The sequence below is a fragment of the Pteropus medius genome, unplaced genomic scaffold (assembly GCF_902729225.1).
Source record: "Pteropus medius unplaced genomic scaffold, Ma_sr-lr_union100, whole genome shotgun sequence".
Taxonomy (NCBI): domain Eukaryota; kingdom Metazoa; phylum Chordata; class Mammalia; order Chiroptera; family Pteropodidae; genus Pteropus; species Pteropus medius.
In genome coordinates, this window is record NW_024342474.1 from 6,289,261 (window position 1) to 6,308,204 (window position 18,944).

At 31.3% G+C, this 18,944-nt stretch overlaps 1 protein-coding gene across 1 annotated transcript in view; it reads left to right on the top strand.

Moving 5' to 3' along the window:
• TBK1 (TANK binding kinase 1) overlaps positions 1–18,838 on the top strand; it is a 37,689-nt gene extending 18,851 nt beyond the window's left edge. Inside the window, exons 8-21 of the mRNA XM_039865908.1 lie at positions 3,090–3,269; positions 4,965–5,161; positions 5,905–5,963; positions 6,373–6,464; positions 8,465–8,566; positions 9,375–9,453; positions 12,710–12,831; positions 12,930–13,006; positions 13,560–13,599; positions 14,091–14,192; positions 14,325–14,421; positions 14,791–14,897; positions 15,124–15,195; positions 18,049–18,838. Coding sequence (XP_039721842.1) covers positions 3,090–3,269; positions 4,965–5,161; positions 5,905–5,963; positions 6,373–6,464; positions 8,465–8,566; positions 9,375–9,453; positions 12,710–12,831; positions 12,930–13,006; positions 13,560–13,599; positions 14,091–14,192; positions 14,325–14,421; positions 14,791–14,897; positions 15,124–15,195; positions 18,049–18,100 — 1,378 coding nt within the window. The 3' untranslated portion in view covers positions 18,101–18,838. The remainder of the gene's footprint in view (positions 1–3,089; positions 3,270–4,964; positions 5,162–5,904; positions 5,964–6,372; positions 6,465–8,464; positions 8,567–9,374; positions 9,454–12,709; positions 12,832–12,929; positions 13,007–13,559; positions 13,600–14,090; positions 14,193–14,324; positions 14,422–14,790; positions 14,898–15,123; positions 15,196–18,048) is intronic.
• Positions 18,839–18,944: the final 106 nt, after the last annotated feature.

An 18,944-nucleotide genomic window follows, 5' to 3' on the forward strand; every position in this document is an offset into this window, starting at 1 on the left:
GTTAACTAGAGTTCTAAAAAACAAATACTCAACAAGTTTAATATAGCCTCATTTAAAAAAACTATTTATATTACTCAAAAGGTTGTAAATAATAGTTTTCTTCTACATTTCAAATGTTCATATGGGTCTTATTTAGCAGCCAGAACCCAAAAAAATTTTATTATCAGATATGAATCCTGTTATCAAAAAGAAAGATTTAAGGTAAAAGAAATTAAAAGTAGAGAGTAGATTATTTTAGATTTTAATCTGGAAACAAAGTCAAGACACTCATCAATATTTAGAATTTGTGATTAATGAATTAACTTCCATTTTTCCTGAATGTGATAATTGTATAATCTATAAGTGAACACTCTCATACAGATTAAGATTTACTGTCTTAATACCTATTATAATTTGTGCTATAATTTGTATGACTTTCAACATATATATAAATAAATATATATTTCACAAACGAGTAACATATTACCTATCATTGTGCGTATTGATTTCTGTGAAAACTCATTTATGCTAGAAGTTCCACTGCTAAAATTATTTTTGAAAACCACTGTTTTGATAGTTTCATTTTTGTGGTGTTTATAAAAGTCTCCAAAATAAAATTGTGTCATGCAGCTAAAATTACTAAGAGAAATTCATTTTATTGGAGAACAGAAATTTAATGTTATAATAGTGATTCGTTTTAAATTTTGATTTAGAAAATACTCATTCTGGGGATCTCAGGTAAAACAAATAAAATTTGAAGGGGTCAGGAAACGAATACTGTCTGTGTAGTAATTATATTGCTGAAACTCAGAATCAGTAATTTGACATTCTGAACTGCAGATCGCGTATTTCAGGAGGGTAGCAGGCCTTATCTGTCTAATCAGTCTTTAGCACACCATCTTATAAATTCTTTGATAAAAATTGCTTAGGTACCAGAAAGTATATTATATAATCTTTTTAAAAAATTGGTAAGGACGTTAAGTACTGCTAATCAGCAGTGTTAACAGCTATCAAAAATATAACGACTACAAAAAAAGGTATTCTTTTTTATATGTATTAGTCAAGACTGAATAGCAAGTGAGAAAAACCTAACTCAGCTGGTTTAAGTGAAAAAGGAAACAGACTGGCTTTGTAATTAAAAGTTTATATGTATATGTGACGTAAAGCACAGCTAGATCCTCAGTCTCAGGCTTTGTCAAGACTTGGTCTCTTCAAATCATCTGATCTGCTTTTCTCTGATTTCTCTTTCCTCTCAGTCGGACTCTTTCCTGGCAGCCATAGGATGGCTGCTGGCATTGCTAGACTCACATTCTCACAGCTTTGAAAACTCATTGGGAAGAAAGACTTTTCCGATAGGTTTAGCAAAGATTTCTGAGTTGATTCTCATTTAACCTATATGCTACCACCTAGCTACCTACAACTAATCATAACCAGACCTGGCTCTTATGCCCATCTGTGCACAGGGAGTAGAGTTAGAGAATGTAGAGGTGTGGATTCCCTTAAAAAAAGGAGGGAGAGAATATTTAAGCTTATTAGTCAAAAATTATTCCTAGTTGAATTGTCACTAATTTATTGCTAGATGATTATAGTAATTTTACTTCTTAAAGAATTGTCAATGTAAGAAACATCCAAACCTGTAGAAAATTTTTATGAGTTTATTTGATCCCAACTGACAACATATGCTGGGAAGCAAGATCTTAAATGCTCTGGAGAATGGAAGCTTTCCAACTCATTTTATACGTTAGAATCAAAGGAAAAGACTTAGAATCAAAGGAAAAGACTTAAGGAAGGTGCATGAATTCCATTGGTGGTACATTAAGGAGGTGGGAGAAAGTGTCGGAAACCAGCCGACCAAGTCAAACCGGTACCTGAATGGGGGAGCGGGGACTGAGGAAAAAGAGAAGACAGACAGGGTGCAGGAGGGAGAACAGATCTCACAACTGTCTCTCCGAGTTTATTTCCTATGCTTCTTTTTATACATAATCTGTTCCTTTGTGTATCCCAAAATAACATAATAAGATTGAGGTACAATTTTCGACACTCCCTTTGACACTCCCTTTCATTTTTCTATACTTAATCTTCTTCTTCCTGGAATTCCACAGAACTAGCCTTTTCCTTTTTTTTATGCAAGCAGGCCTCCCGAGATAATCCATGCACTCCTTTGAATTTTGGGAGCTTTAGCTCCCTACAAGAAAGCATAGCAAGAGAGAGGGGAATCTCTAGGATTGGATAAATGGCAAAACTGAGAAACACATACTTCACATTAGTGGGTAGAGGATAGTTAATAATGAACATTTACAGTACATAGAGTTAGTGTGCGGGGAACAAGATAATGAGGGGTTCTGTGGTCTTGTTCTCTGGTGCCAGTGATTGTGCCTTCAAGGGGTAGAAAAAGAAAATTTCTCTGGCATTTCAAAGGTACGTTATTATTAATGCATAAGAACAGTAGACAGAGCTCACTTAAGTAAGATAAAGATTGACCTTTACTAAGGAAGCTGTAGGCATGGGACATGACTACCCGCTATTACCTGCCCAATTAGGAATTTGTGATCAGACCATTCTATGTAGTTACTTTTGGTCACTAAGCTCATGAGGCCTGCCACTAAGCTCATCAGGCCTGCCATGTGGCCCCCCTGAGCTTGTCGGGTATATTGTGTAGCCTCTTTTTCGTTCACAGAAATATACTACAGAAGACATAAATTCAATATGAAAAATGATATATTGTACCATATTAAAAGGACATTAAAGACTCTGAAATTAAATTGTTATCTCATCCTCATGACTATCTGTTTCTAATCAATTGGATGGCTGTGTACGTATATACAGTGTTAGAATGTGTTTAGAAAAGTGAATAAACTTAGGAAGGAGAGAAAGAAAATAATCAGTAAAAGATAAGTTAACATAAAAATACCATAACCCCTGATTTATTGACAAGTAATAATAAACTAAGGTTACTTGGCTTTGTGAAAAGTCAGCAGACTTTTAAAAACTTGTAAATGATCTAATAATAGTAATAGCAGTTCCTTTGATTTGTTGGTAAATATTATGATTTTTGTATCTAGATAAAATATAACACATTCACTCTTCAACTTTTTTCAATACTATTTTAGGGGTCTTCAAGTTCTACTTACTCCTGTTCTTGCAAACATCCTTGAGGCAGATCAGGAAAAGTGTTGGGGTTTTGACCAGTTTTTTGCAGAAACTAGTGATATACTTCACCGAATGATAATTCATGTTTTTTCGCTACAACAAATGACAGCTCATAAGATTTATATTCATAGTTATAATACGTAAGTACCTCTTTATTTTTTATTCCTATATTATAATTTTGCGTTATATAATAATTATCTTCATATTAAGAGAGGAGATAGAAAAGATGCCTCAGCATCACCAAAGGCACCCACTTCCCACTTAGAAAGTTATATTTGAGTGCTTAGTAAATTCCTTTTTACTTACCTTTGGAATAAAAGGATTAATTTTTTCATTTTCTAAAATTTACAAGTAAATTAGCCAGGTCTTAAAGTGCAAGTTTTATAAGACCATTTTCATTTTTATGCCTTCTCTCAAATTACTTAATGGCATAACTGAAAATAGCATCTACTAATAAATGGGCTAGGTTTTAGTAAGTGTACTGTCCTGTCATTTAAAAAATATTAAAGCATAAGTCTTAAATATAATTAGTTTAGTTATTGTTTGTATATGTGGTATAAAGCCTTTATGGGATGCTAGAAAAATAATCATTTGTTTTAACTAAACAAAAACACATTACGCCTATGTCATAAAAATCTACCCAAATGTACTTATAACTGCATATAAGTACATGCACACTTACATGTAATACTGGGACAATCTGAATAAGATAGGTAGATCAGTATCAATATCTTGGTTGTACTATTGTACTATATTCATGCAAGATGTTGCCATGCAAGATGAAGGGTATATAGCATCTCTCTATATTATTTATTACAATTATATATAAATCTCAAAATGTTTTTTAAAACGAAGAGAAAAAACATTACACCCATTCTCTATGCCTTAATTTTTGTTTTGACGGGATTCAGATAGTAGTTTTGATGCCTTATAAAACTCAAAAAGAGACTTTTACTGGTAATTTATTAAGGAATATTAATTAGATAAGATAATTTTTATATATATAATATCTATGACAAATATAAATAAAATGAATAAAATATATTAATATAACATTAAAATATAATATTCTTCTTTATTTTGGTACTTAGTAGCCTTAATAAATATGTATCAGAGTTAGATGTTGGCCACTATTTCATTTTAAGAGTCTATTTGAACATAAAAAGCCCACCCAAGCCTGAGCCAAATCTCGGCAGAGGCTTGCGTTAGAGACAAATCACAACATTGCTGCTGAAACATTTCTTTGATTTCGTAGCTCTATTTAGGGAGAATCTACCTTTCTCCTCAAACATCATTTCAAAAATACCTGGTTTTATTAATTTATTTAACAAATATTATATAATCATGTTGCAAATACTATCCTCAGTTCTTTATATATTTAAGTCATTTAGTCTTCACAACAAATCTGTGAGGTGGGTGCTATTATTCCCATTTTATAGATGAGGAAATTTAGCACAGAGAAGTTGAGCAGCTTAAGATAATTAATTCAGCAAGTAAGTGGAAGAACTGGAAATTGAACCCAGATCATCTGATTTCATAATCAATGCTCCTAAGCTGTGTTGGCTCCTCATTATTAAATATTAAGAATCCTGTATATTGCACATATCCAATATGGGTATCTAAACATAAAAATATTTTAGAATGGATTGCTGTATAGACAGTTTATGTGGAATTTTTAGTTCAGTAGACTTTTTAGTATCCACATCAACCAAGCATTGTTTCTGTGGACTGGTCATGATCTGAAATATCACTTAGCAATGGATGTTGTCATTATAAAAGACTTCAGCTCTCTTTTTATCCCAATTATGTTGTCCTTTTGGATTTTTCTCATATAGTGCTACTGTATTTCATGAACTGGTGTATAAACAAACCAAAATTATTTCTTCAAATCAAGAACTTATATATGAAGGACGACGCTTAGTTCTCGAACCTGGAAGACTGGCACAGCATTTCCCTAAAACTACTGAGGAAAACCCTATCTTTGTAGTAAGCCAGGAACCCATGAGTACCATAGGACTGACATATGAAAAAAGTAAGTTGAGATTTTTCTTGTTGTTTTTACTAGCTATTAAAAATAAAAAACCTGTAAAAATGATTGTCACCATAAAGTTGATTGATGATGACATTAATATAGCCCTTTCATAAACATTAAAATTTTGTAAATTAGTTGAACAAGACTAGTAAAATTTAATAGCCTTGTAGGCAACATAATTTGATATTAAATATTTTATTTCATAAAATGTAAAATAGTTTGTCACGTATGTTGCACTGTAGCTCTCTGTTTTTAGTATTTTACTAACACTCAAAATAACCATTTGTATCATTAATTTCAGCAAATATTTATTGTGTCCAGTGTGATTAGGATACTTTGCCAGCCTTTGGAGTCTAAGAAAAATTAGATGTGCATTTTGGAATCTTTTAAATTATTAATTCTACTGGCGAAAAAAATAAACTATCTAGATTTTGAAATTTCTATTTGGATCTTTGAGATTTTATTTAGATTTAGAAAAGCACTGAGTTTGTTGTGTTGAAATATGTTAAAGAAAAAAGTGAAATATTGCAGGTGATTTGTTAGTAATTTGTTATATAATGAACATTATTGTTTCAAGTGATTTTTTTTAACCAGGAAAGAACATTAAAGAATTTTGCCACTCATGTTTAATTTAGAGGTAAATTAGAGGTTAAGGTTTAAATTAGAGATTGCTATATAAAAGACATACCAATTTATTCAAAATTTTTTATTTCTGATTTTAATGATTTTACTTCACGTTTCAGTTTCCCTCCCTAAAGTACATCCACGTTATGATTTAGATGGAGATGCTAGCATGGCTAAGGTTCGTGTTTAATTAAATTACTATGTATATATCTAAATTAATATTATCCTATCAGTAGTAGAAGCAATAAAATATATTGTGTCTTTCCATATGCCTGTATGACTTAGGAAATTATTCACTTACATTGTTATCCATTGCAAATAATTTTGTGTTGTTTCTTCTTGACTTTATATCCTTTCTTGAACTCATAAGAAAATGTTCTCCATTGAAACAGTGCATGTTTAACATTATGTTAAGGATGAAATATTTATTGCCGTTATATCTACCCTTAGCTTTTAGAAATTGGTGTAAATTGTGTTTTTAATTAACCTGATAAAAATACATAAGCTTGAAAATTTTTATATAAAAGCTTTTCTTACCTTCTACCATAATTAGCACTAAATATCGACATTTTGTGTTTCTTCATTAGGCAATAACAGGAGTTGTGTGTTATGCCTGTAGAATTGCCAGTACCCTGCTGCTTTATCAGGAATTAATGCGAAAGGGGATACGATGGTTGATGTAAGTAATAGATTAAAATTGAAAACTGATCTTCATGTAGACCTCACTAAATAACTGGTACCCAATCATTGATACTTTTTCTCTTCAGACTAAGTAGGGTCAGGTGCTCAATTTTTATTATGATATATTTGTTTCATATTTAGTTTATAAAATATTTAGCAGCTATTTTTTTATTTTATTTCTACAGTAACCTTGTGGGTAGGACAGTAATATCTAAATTTTAAAACTTATATTATGCTGTACAAGGTGATAGTAAATGAATCCCTTTTCTAAGGACTTTGACTTGTTGGTCATTTTATTATCTTGGAAGATTTTGTCATTTATATAATCCAATACAACCTGTACTTCTTTCTTGGGTTTATGTCCTCAGAATCTTCCTTCATTTCCTGTCATTTTCCCAAATGAAGTATACACTCAGCTTTTTTTTTTTTTAAAAACAGCATTATGAGATGTTTATATATATAAAATTCACCCATTTTTAAATGTACAATTTAATGATTTTTAGTATTCACAGAGTTGTGCTACCATCACACTAATTTTTCAATATTTTTATCACCCCAGAAAGAAAGCCTGTACCCATTAGCAGTAACTTCCTAGCCCTAGGCAACCACTAATATGCTTCATGTTGGTGTAGATTTGCCTATTCTAGACATTTCATGTAAATAAAGCCATACAATATGAGTGCACTCACTTTTACAGGCAATTTAAAAGCTAATTTTATTGTATTTTATTTTATTTTATTTGCTAATCACTTAATATAGTTATTCTAAGTCAGAATATTGATCATCTAGTTCAGTATTCTCTTTCTGAAAATGACCCTTGGAAATGTTTCGTGGGTGAATACTACGATTTGACCTTTTTTTACCTTTAATGATTTGTAGATGTCATCTTTCTATCTGATAGAAATGGAGAATAAATGGTCTCTTGAGAATCATGCCTATAGTTCTATACAACATCATTTGAAGCTTTTGAATTTTATACACACATAGCAATGGCCTCATGTTCTCTGGATTCACAGTGCTCTTTAGCTTTAATGCCTGTGACAATTTCTGTGTACCCACTGTACACCTATCCTTCCCTTCTTGCAAAAACACATGAAGCATTTTATCATTCTGCTGCTGCTGCTTCTAAGAAGAAAAAAGAATAAGTTTTTTTTTCCCTGTCACCTTTATGTTAAATCCATTAATGTATGCTTATAATTTTTTATGTGTTCACATATCTAGTTTGTAAGCCTATGCTTTTTTCTTTCCCTTAAGTCTCTATGTTTTTACCAGATAGTTTCTGAAGAAATTTAAATGTTGGCTTCAATTTATTTTCATAGTGTTGTTACTCCCAGCTCTCATTTTCTCTTGTTATCTACCCCATGAAGCTTTTATTCCTTTTACTTACTAGCTTTTAGTTTAATAAGAGAAAATAGTTTTTAATGTAGACAACTGTTGGCAAACTTTTTCTTTTTCAGCTAGTAAATGTTTTAGACTTTGTGGGCCACATAAGGTCTCTTCTTTGATTTTATTTTGTTTTTGCAACCTTTAAAAATGTGAATACCATTCTCAGCAAAAATAAGCATCAGGCCTTAGTTTGTTGACCGTTGATGTAGAACAAAAGCCCATCGGTTATATTATTTACTATGTCATCCTGCTTCTTCAGAGATCATATTAATTGATTTAAAGTATAGATCAGACAGCAGTCTACCATGAGTAGTAAAAATTAATTCTAATGGTATAAAATGTAACGCTATTCAGCTTATTTATGTGGTTGTAGATTAGTTTTTATTTTTAATATAATTTCAATGCCTTAGATTTCTAAACTGTTAACCTAATAAGTAGTAATGGTTTATGTCCTAGATATATAAAAGGCTCACAGAGATGCTTTTAGTAATAAAAAGTGATTCGGCTTTCATAATACATCAAGAAATTTGGACAGAACAGTAGTGTAATTGGTGAAAGACAAGAGAAAACCAACAATTCCTTAGATAAACTAATGAGAATATTATTTTTTAGAGAATTAGTTAAAGATGATTATAATGAAACTGTTCACAAAAAGACAGAAGTTGTGATCACACTGGATTTCTGCATCAGAAACATTGAAAAAACTGTGAAAGTGTGAGTAGATTACTTCCTTATTAATAGTGGTTAAAATGTTAAATATTTTTACCTTTCTGTTTAATTTGTTTAGTTATCCTTGGCACACATAGCAGGCTATGCAAGTGTTTGTATTAAGGCACAACTTTAGTTTGAATTACTTCCTCACAAAGGGAAAAATATCCAGTCATCTAAGTAAGAAATGCACACCATCTTTTTGGTGGCATTTTCTCCTTCCCTCTGCAAAGGAAAAGGTCATCTGAGATAGAAAAGTCTCATTTTTTACATTGCAAAGCAGACACTCTGAATAGGAAAATAAAAAACCTGTAATCAACAAAGAAAGTGAGAAGAGGTGTTCAAGAAGTGTATTTTGGTAGTCTATTTAGAATTTTGGGATTACTTTTAGTTTACTTTTACTTATTAATTTGATCCCTGAGAATGGCTTTTGAAACAGAATGATATTTTAAACTGCCCTCTTCCTAGGCTATACCATTTGTACTGCACCGGATATATAATTAATGGAATCAGTATTTATTTACTATTGACCTCCATTAATTCTGAAATCTAGTATTTTGACTATTATCCTGGCATAAGACTATTTGAAATTAAGTTGTCTTTTATATTTTATCTCTTAATCTGCAAATTTATAAGTAGAAGCATATAAAAGTCCTTTACAAAGACATAAAGTTTTCTTAGAATCTGTTGCTTTGTAGGCTTTGCATTCAATATTTTAAACGGTTATGATAAACACTGTAATTTATAAAACATCTTTTTAAATCTATGTATTCATTATGCTTATTTGATTTTTCCATACTTGTTTTTCATACAGATATGAAAAGTTGATGAAAATCAACCTAGAAGCAGCAGAGTTAGATGAAATTTCAGACATACACACCAAATTGTTGAGAGTAAGTATTTACAAAACTATGACAATCATAGGCTCATAATCTATTTCTTTGCTGGCAAGTAGACATCTAGTAAACTTTTCTAGAGAAATGATATACCTAAAGATCTCCAGAGAAAGAGTAGCCTTGCCCCATTTCGGGGAACTATTTACAGTATTTACAGTATTTAAATACCCTTACTGCTCTGCATTTCTTTATGACGTATCTAGAGGCCTGCTTTGCTTTAAGTTCATTGTCTCTCTTTCTCTCCCTATCTCCCTTTAAAATCCATAATGCTCTGGGTGTGCTGCTATGGCAATTAAAGCAAGTAATTTAACATGCAGAGTGCTTAAACTTGCTTAGAAGTACATGCAGGTAGGAAAATATCAAATCTTCCCTGAAATAAAAAGTAAGGAAAGAAAGTTTTGGGTTCCTCAAGGAAAGGAATCACTTCTATAACTGAAAAAAGAAATTAGGACAAAATCTCTACTCTGCTGAAAACTACAGTAGCATTTCAGGCAGTTTCTGGATCTCTTTTTAAAATGTATTATAGAAGAGCATGAAATTATGTATTGTGAGAGCTGATGAGTAATCCCAGATCTGCCCTATTAACCTAGCTATTCCTGCCTGACTTAAGCAAGACCTTTAATTCTTTGCATCCTCGGTTTCTTTTTCTTTGAAATGGGCAGCTTCTTACCCTGCTTATCTCACAGGTTGTTGTACCAATTAAATGAGATAAAAAGGCTATACTCCTTCAAGTGTTTAGTGTTTGAAATATTCTTTCATGAAATGGATGTTAAGTGAAAAGTGAAAAAGAACTTGATATGATATCCCTTTTCTCTTTCCCAGCTTAGGCTGATTTTTAGGTATTTCTTTTCCTCAGTTTTAGATCTAGAACAGTAGTTATTTATGAGTCATAAATAACCAGCAGGCATAAAGTTTAGTGTATTGAAATCAGCAATGTTTTTAAATAAAATAAAATAGAAAATGTCAGAATTCATCAAATATAATAAATTACTGTTCCATGAAACTTCTCATTCAGATATATACATATATACTTTTAAATGATACTGGGTTAGAACAAAGTGAATTTCTTACTATAAGTCATGATCAAAAAGTTTTTTAAATATTATTATAGAATAAAGCAGTTAAAATTCAGAGAAACAAGAAATAGTCTTCTCCAATATTTATTTTTTTAACATGGTCAGTCATATTATAAATATTTTCTATTTTTGCTATTGTTTTAGAACTTGATTTACCAGATCATAGTCCTAATAGACACTTCTTCCCAATACCAGCATCATTTGAGCACTTTGAATTGAAATTATATATGTTTTCTTTTGGGAGCCCAAAATATTTCTCATTTTTATGACATTTTTGTGAAGATTTAGATTTCCAATGAGAATTGAAGTTTGGGTGATTGGATAGCTTAAACTCACAGAGTCTTGTGAAGTCTGTGCTTTAACTTCAGGCCAGTTATTTTTCACTAAGTTGCATTGTTTTTGTTCATAACCTATTTAGTTCTTTGACTCTTTTTCTAATGGAGACCTTAAAATATTTCCTGCCATAAAACTATTGATAAGTAGAAATAATACCATGTATGCTCATCACCTAAAAAATGATTATTATAGATTCTGTTCAGTATCCTGCAGCAGTAGCCTCAGCCTCAGCCTCACATGGGAACTTGTTAGAAATGTACATTTCGGGGACACCCCCGCCACCCCGCCGTTGAATCAGAAACTCTGATGGTAGCGCCCACCAATCAATGTTTTAATGAGACCTCCAGAAGATTCTGATACTGTTAACGTTTTGACAACCACTCTTTTAGTCCTCTCTTTTTATATATATTATTAAATGATTGTTATCTTACAAACAAACAATTGTTATTTTTATTTTTTTTATAAATGTTTTTTATAAATGTTTTATAGTAAAAACCTTTTCCATTTGGTTGTGTTGGGGTTTTTTTTTCTTTGATAACACCTTTTTTTTTATATACTTAATATTGTAGGCAATAGATTTATTAATAGTTTTACTTATCTCCCTATTGTTGGTCCTTCAGGTTATTTGTTGTTTTTCATACTTCTTTGTAATGTTGTGAAAAATAACCTTATCCATAAATGATTTTTTATATTTTGTAAGTATAAGATACTTAACATATATACTTAATACATTCTTAACATTAATGTTAAAGAAGACATGAAACATGAAAAGCAAGATATATATTTGACTGTATAAAAATTTAAGATCTCTGTTAAAAAATAATGTTAAAAAGCAAATAGATTGAGAAAGTGTGACAAAAGGTTTTTTAATAAAAATAGCTCATACAAATTAATAAAACATTAAATCTGTAGTAAATAGACAAAGAACACTTAAAAATGATTTAAAAGTGAATAGATCTAATGAAACTCCTGAAAAAAAGTTCACAGTAGCAATAGAAAATTGCATATTACAATAACAGTAAGATACTGTTTTTTCCTTTCAAATTAGCAAGGCTGAATCAGAGTTCTGATTCGACAGGTAGGGACCCCAAATATGCATGTCTAACAAGTGAGGCTAAGGCTGCTGGTCCAGTGCTGACAAGAGTGTAATAACAAGGGCACCCTAATTTGTTGCTAGTGGCATTGTAAACCACCACTTAAAACTTTAATTGAAAAGTAATAGTACGTATTAGGACCCTTAAAATATTTAGACATATTTATCCTTTAAGTCTAACCTTTATCCTTTCTTTAAAAGTTTTACAACTACTTAGTTCTGTGGTAGATAAGTGATAAATTTACTAAACTTAAAATGAGCAGGATCTTAGATGAGGTTTCACTTTCTGTTTTAAGAGGAATTATTTTTCTTTGGCCTCTGAACAAATCGAACACAATCTTGCACACCTACATTTTATACTTGAAACTATGCCAATGGTTCTCCTATTTGAGTTTTATAACTCTATGAGATAGAATACTAACCATATTTTACAGCTAAAAAACCCAGAAGTTTAATATTTAAAAACAAGATTAAAAGGATTTTGTATGTTTTTTAAAAAGGATATCTAATGTAAGAAATTTTTTAAAAATGTATTAATACTAGTTAGTCTCATATTTTATTGTCATACCATACTCTTGGTGGAAATCAACATAAGGAACTATCCTTTCATTTAAAGATTAAAGTAATTATTCTGACTTTGAATTGTAATCTGTAAGAGAAATTGATTCAGACTTTAGACTCTCTTGGCATTGTGATGATCATTTCTGACTTTTGGTAATCTGCATCTGAAGCCATTGGTTTTATTTAGCTTTCCAGTTCTCAGGGAACAATAGAAACCAGTCTTCAGGATATCGAAAGCAGATTATCTCCAGGTGGATTGCTGGCGGATACGTGGGCCCATCAAGAAGGCACTCATCCAAAAGATAGGCAGTAGGTTAAAACTTTATTGGTAGTTTCTGCTCTTATTATTAAATGTTCTTTTTCACATTGACTCAGTTAATTTATTTGGGTTTTTCTTCCTTAAATAGTGTGGAAAAGCTACAAGTCCTGTTAAATTACATCACAGAGATTTACTATCAGTTCAAAAAAGACAAAGCAGAACGTAGTAAGTAAAATTTGTCATTTGTTAATCTAATAAATCAGCCCTAGTTGTAATTCAGTTGAATTAATTTAGTATATTCGTAAGGGTGGTTGCTTAAGTTATTTATTTCAGAGATTTAATTTTGTCAGGAAAGAGGTTAATGTTATTTTTAAAACTAACCATTTGAATATGTTAAATCAGGGGTAATGAACTCTAAAACTTCTAGAGGCCAGGCACATAACAGGAATGAGATTGGCCAATGGAGTTGAGGAGAAGTGGAGAAGGGATGGATACCCCATCTAAATGGGAGGTCCACTACTCAGATTCACTTAATTTGTAGCCCAGATATTAGAAATATTTGATTTTAAATGTTGGCAGTTAATTTTTCTTTTTAACACTAACACTGTACAGACCAAATAAAAGCATTTGGGAGCTATATCTAACCTGTGGGTCACAAGTTTGTGATATCTGCTTTAAACTCTTAGACTTTCCAAAGTAATAATCTCAGAAGAAAAAAATATTGTGCACAATTTTATAATTCCGCGTTTACAAAAATAATATATATTCTGATTTTTAGGACTGGCTTATAATGAAGAACAGATCCACAAATTTGATAAGTAAGTGTCTAGGTTATGTTTAATAATTATTTTTGGTTATGTTATTAATATGATTCTTAAAGTTAAAATTAATTACAGTTAAAATACATTTTAATCTTGGCTTTATACAATTATTATTATGTGTGTACTCATTTGAGGCTCATTCATCTGACCTCTGGTTGAGAGGTTACTGAGATGGGAGAATGAGGGAGCAGGCTTCTTCTGCCTCATGTGCTTCTATTACAGGACAGAAAATAGAGAACATAGGCAAGGACACACTTAACCACCTTCTTAACCTTAATGTCATTCAATAAACATTTTTTGACTATTCTCCTTTCTCATTCTCTTCTCACTGCTATGTCTATCTTAGAAACCTTTGGCTTCCTGCTGTAAATATTCTTCAGTCACAACAGTCATTACAGGAAACAGATTTCATATATGTGAAAATTTTTAAATATTGGAAATAGAAACAGTGACATTGGTTTAATCCTCTGATTATTTCTAAATTACAGGCAAAAACTCTATTACCATGCAACAAAAGCCATGACCCACTTTACAGATGAATGTGTTAAAAAGTATGAGGCATTTTTGAATAAGTCAGAAGAATGGGTGAGGTAGGTCAACTTTTTTGGGGGCGGTGATTTAGTGATTGACTGCACAATATGCAATTTAGTGTGTATTGTATATATTAAGTATGAATAATACTTCATTAGACAGCTTATTAATCAATTCTTTTTGGTTTTCAGAAAGATGCTTCATCTTAGGAAACAGTTATTGTCCCTAGCTAATCAATGTTTTGATATTGAAGAAGAAGTATCAAAGTATCAAGACTATACTAATGAGGTACATCTATCAAAAGTATCTAAAAAAAAATTTTCTTCCTATTAGGAAAAATTAAAAATCTTCTCAGTTTATATTTGCTTATGATTGAGAAGGGAAAAATAGGACATAATGTGCCTGTATGAACTCTACTTGCCCATCTGTGATATGTATTTTAAGCCAAATTTTAAGAAATTAGATGTTTTACAATTGAAAACATCTGATAGACCATTCTTTTGTTATCTATAAGAAATGTTTTTTCAAAAGAGTATTGTTTTAACTATTGTATCATTGATAGCTTTGAAATTAAAACTTAAAGCTGTAAAAGGCTGATTTAAGATCTGTAGTAGGTACTTTGTTCTGTGATTAATGTGGGGTCTTTTGATATTTTAGTTACAAGAAACTTTGCCTCAGAAAATGATTGCAGCCTCCAGTGGAATCAAACATGCCATGACTCCAATTTATCCATGTTCTAACACATTAGTAGAAATGACTCTTGGGTAAGAAATTTGTTATTTGGTAACTATGATGTTTCCATTTGTTTGTATTTCAGTTTGTGATCTTGATCTTTTATATTGAAATTTTTGATATTTGTGAATACGTTTGCTAATATTATTTAGTAACTTAATTCAATCCAGAGAATTAAAACAATATAAATATAATTCTGAGACATTTGCATACTTTTTTGAGCAGAGATGCTTATTTTTCTTTATTTTTTATGTATAGTATGAAGAAATTAAAGGAAGAAATGGAAGGGGTTGTTAAAGAACTTGCTGAAAATAATCATATTTTAGAAAGGTGAGTTAATGCAGATATCATTCTGCCTTGTGATTTTATATGCAGTCAAGTACATATATATCTATATTTGTATCTCTCTGTCTTCCTGTGTCAATAGAGTAAGCAGTGGGAAGGGATATAAAGTCACAAAGTATAAGGGTTCTTTATATCTCTTACATTTTGTGACTTCCGTGGTGTCTTTTGTTTGGGGCCATTGGATAAAGACAAGTCAACTATGATTGATTCCATTTTCTAGAAGCACTGGTTAATAAAATTATTTGCTTATTTTGAGTTAATTTGTGAAAATAAAAATCTTGTGCATATTTTTCATAACATTTTCTCATTAGAATTATAATTTTTCAATTTTGGAATTGAGTTGCTTATAAGATGCCTGCAGTCTGATTGGTGCTAGTTAACTTACAGAGCCTTCTGCAAACTGCTTTGCATGTGAGTGCCATCTGTAAATGCAGTTCTTTGAGAAGCTGGGTGTCTGCTCATTTATAGAATCTTAATAGATCAGGGAAATGTACAGAGCCAATAAAGCCACTTTGAGATGGCTGTTTCCTCACCCTGCTTCTTCAGAGAAGTTAAATCATGTTTGGCTCTCTGATAGACTAGAACCCTTCTCTTTCAATCCCCTAGGTGTTCCACTGTGGGTTCTCTAACCCCTAAAATGCTAATAAAAATATTTAACATTTTTATAATGTTTTGCACATTTGCAGGGCACTTTCACGCTGGATTATCTCACTTAACATGCATTCCAGCCTTACACAGTAGTAGAGCAGATAGTCTTTATCCATGGTCTACAAGTATTGAAGTTTATACCCTGAGAAGATGAGCTGCCTCTAGAACCCAGCCTCCTATCTCTTCATAAAATCTTTCTCCCACTATACCTATTATCTAAAGCTTGGAAAGATTCACTGTCAGAAAGTCCTGATATGATTTTTGAGCTATGTACAGAAAGTTCTGAAGTATGAGACTTCTAAAATATTACATATTTTTAACTTAATGAATTATAAAAACATTTGAAACAATATATAATTGTAAAAATTTGGAATTAAAGATTTTACCTGCCCTTTCTCTTGCCCCTCCCCCACCCTGCAGAAGTAGTCACTATTAATAGTTTGTTGTACATGTGTGTTTTATAAGAATGGAATCATTCTGTTCATACTGGTTTAGTCTCAAGGCTATATATGTCAAGGGTACTTTTTCAAGTCCATACATATAGCTCTATTTTTCTTACTTTTAACAGTTACTTAATATTCCAATGTACGGGTCCACCATATCTATTTAATACATCCCTATTTGTTTGGCATTTAAATTGTTTCTAATTTTTCATAATTATATACTTGTATGTATATCTTCATGTACTTGTGTAAGAATTTTTGAGGGCATTGTTGGGTCAAAGGATATGCACATTTAAATTTTGATAGGTGTTGTTAATTCTTTAAAAGCTGTGTATTGCTGTAGTCCCAAACAGAAAAAGACTATGCTTTCTTTAATGCCAAATGTTACCAGTTTTTTAAATGTTTACTGATTTATTTAGTAAAAACTGATCATCTTGTTTTAATTTGAATTTCTTTGGTTAATAATGATGTCAAGCATCTTTTTATATGTTCGTTCAATTTTTTTTCCTCTGACTGCCTATTAGGTTTTAAAATCTTTTTTCCTTTTGGTTTATAGCAACCTCATTGAAATTATTTATCTTTTTATAGTATCCAATTTATAGAACTTTAGCTAAATCCTAAGTAAGGCTGAAGATCAGCTAGTAGAAGAGATTATTAAAATATGCTTTAACAAACTTTTATACTGAATTATTTATGCCTTATGGAATAAAATCCCACTTCTCAAAGCATGTCCAATAAGTCAGTTCCTCCTGTTTTATTTGTAGGTTTATTTGACAATATATGGGTGATACGATGTGGCATAATCATAACTGAACTGTTAAATGACTACTTAAGGATCTGTGCCAGAACTAGTAACAGAAGCCAGGTCTTGTGCATTGTTTCCATGTGGATATCTCACTATCTCTTCAGATTTTTTTCTGTCAAAAATCACTTACTATCATCCTTCTCAACTCATTTTCCCTTCTAATTTTCTTATCCTCTTCGGTGAGAACTTTCTCCCACTCCCTTGAACATAAATTATATTTTATGAACATAAATTATTTTAGACAGTTACTTTACTCCCTTTCACCAAGTTTGGTAATCTTTCAAAATGTTTCCATATTTCACTTCATCAGTCTCATTCAGCTCTCCTTGCCCCCTCACATGTAAGCTATGGTAATAAACTACCACCTATTTCCTTAACTCCAGGCTCTTCCATCTGGATATTGCAGCCAAAATAATATTCCCAAATACTGGTCATATCATGCCACTCCCTTGGCTCAAAAATATCTACATTCCTGCTATCTAAAAGGTCAAGTCTAAATTCGTACTTGAATTCAAAGAATATAATAGTCCACCCCAGCCTGTTCACCCAACTTTATTTCCCATTACTCCCTAAAATAGCAAACTATTCTAGCAAGGTTTCATTCCTTATTATCCGTTTAGTATGTCACACTTACTCCCAAATCCACATCTTTTCTCGTAAATCCCATCCCACCAAAAGGAAATTACCAGTTCTTCCTAACACTTTCTGGATTATATCACTCCTCATTTTCTTTTAAATAGTCTTTCTAAGCCACCAAATTGTATTTTTTTTTCATATATTTATAATACCACCATGTTTCAGTAAGAAATAGTAAATACATTGTTGCTTAAACTCTTTAAAAATAACAGTTTATTCCTCTGAAAAATATTCTATAGTCTTCTTTAAAATGTTGGAGGCCAAATAAAAATCTTTTGAGATTCCTTTTTTCTTCTGTGTTTTTAGGTTTGGCTCTCTAACCATGGATGGTGGCCTTCGCAATGTTGACTGCCTTTAGCTCTCTAAGAAGTTTGAGAAGAGTTTCAGTTTGCACAAGAAAATAATACTGAGGCATTAAACGAATGCCTATAAGTGGTCTCTTGTTTCTACAATTCAGTATTTGTGTGGTCTTGTAAATATGTACAATATTGTAAATACATAAAAATATATAAATTTTTGGCTGCTGTTAAGATAGAATTTTACCTTTTAACATTTATTATATAATTATATGAGGACATTTGACCTCAGTGAGCACTAGAAGAAAGCCATGACTGTTATGTTGAGATATACTGATCCTTTACTCTTCTGTGGAAGGCTAAGTCATATATCTCTGACTGCCTACTGTAACATTTTTAAATGGAACAAAAATTGGCATCCTTACAAACTGGAAGACTGATAGTGGATATGTTTGTAAGTGGTAGAATGGAGAGGTGGCTTCTATGGGTGGCGAGCAGAACCGAACCACTGTTTTACTAGGATCACAATTTTTTTTAGAAGGATAAAGTGGCATTATTTCATTTTACAAGGTGCCCAGATCCCAGTTATCCTCATATCTGTTTACGTTCAGAGAAATTATTGAGCAAAGATTTTTAAAGTGATTTAATTATTTAAAACTATTCACTTTTACTTTGGTCATAAGTCTAAAATAGTCAAAAAAATTTTAGGATCATTTCAACTGTTTTAAGCTGTATATTTCTTCTTTAGTTGTGCCTACTTCATGAAAAAATATCAATAAATTTCTCAATTTTAATGTAAAGATTTGTATTTTTCTGTGTACAACAGTTTGAAGAATAAGAGTTAGCTTTTGAAAGAAATAATATGGGTGGTGATGGTAAATTAATCTCAGGATATTGGATTTAGGA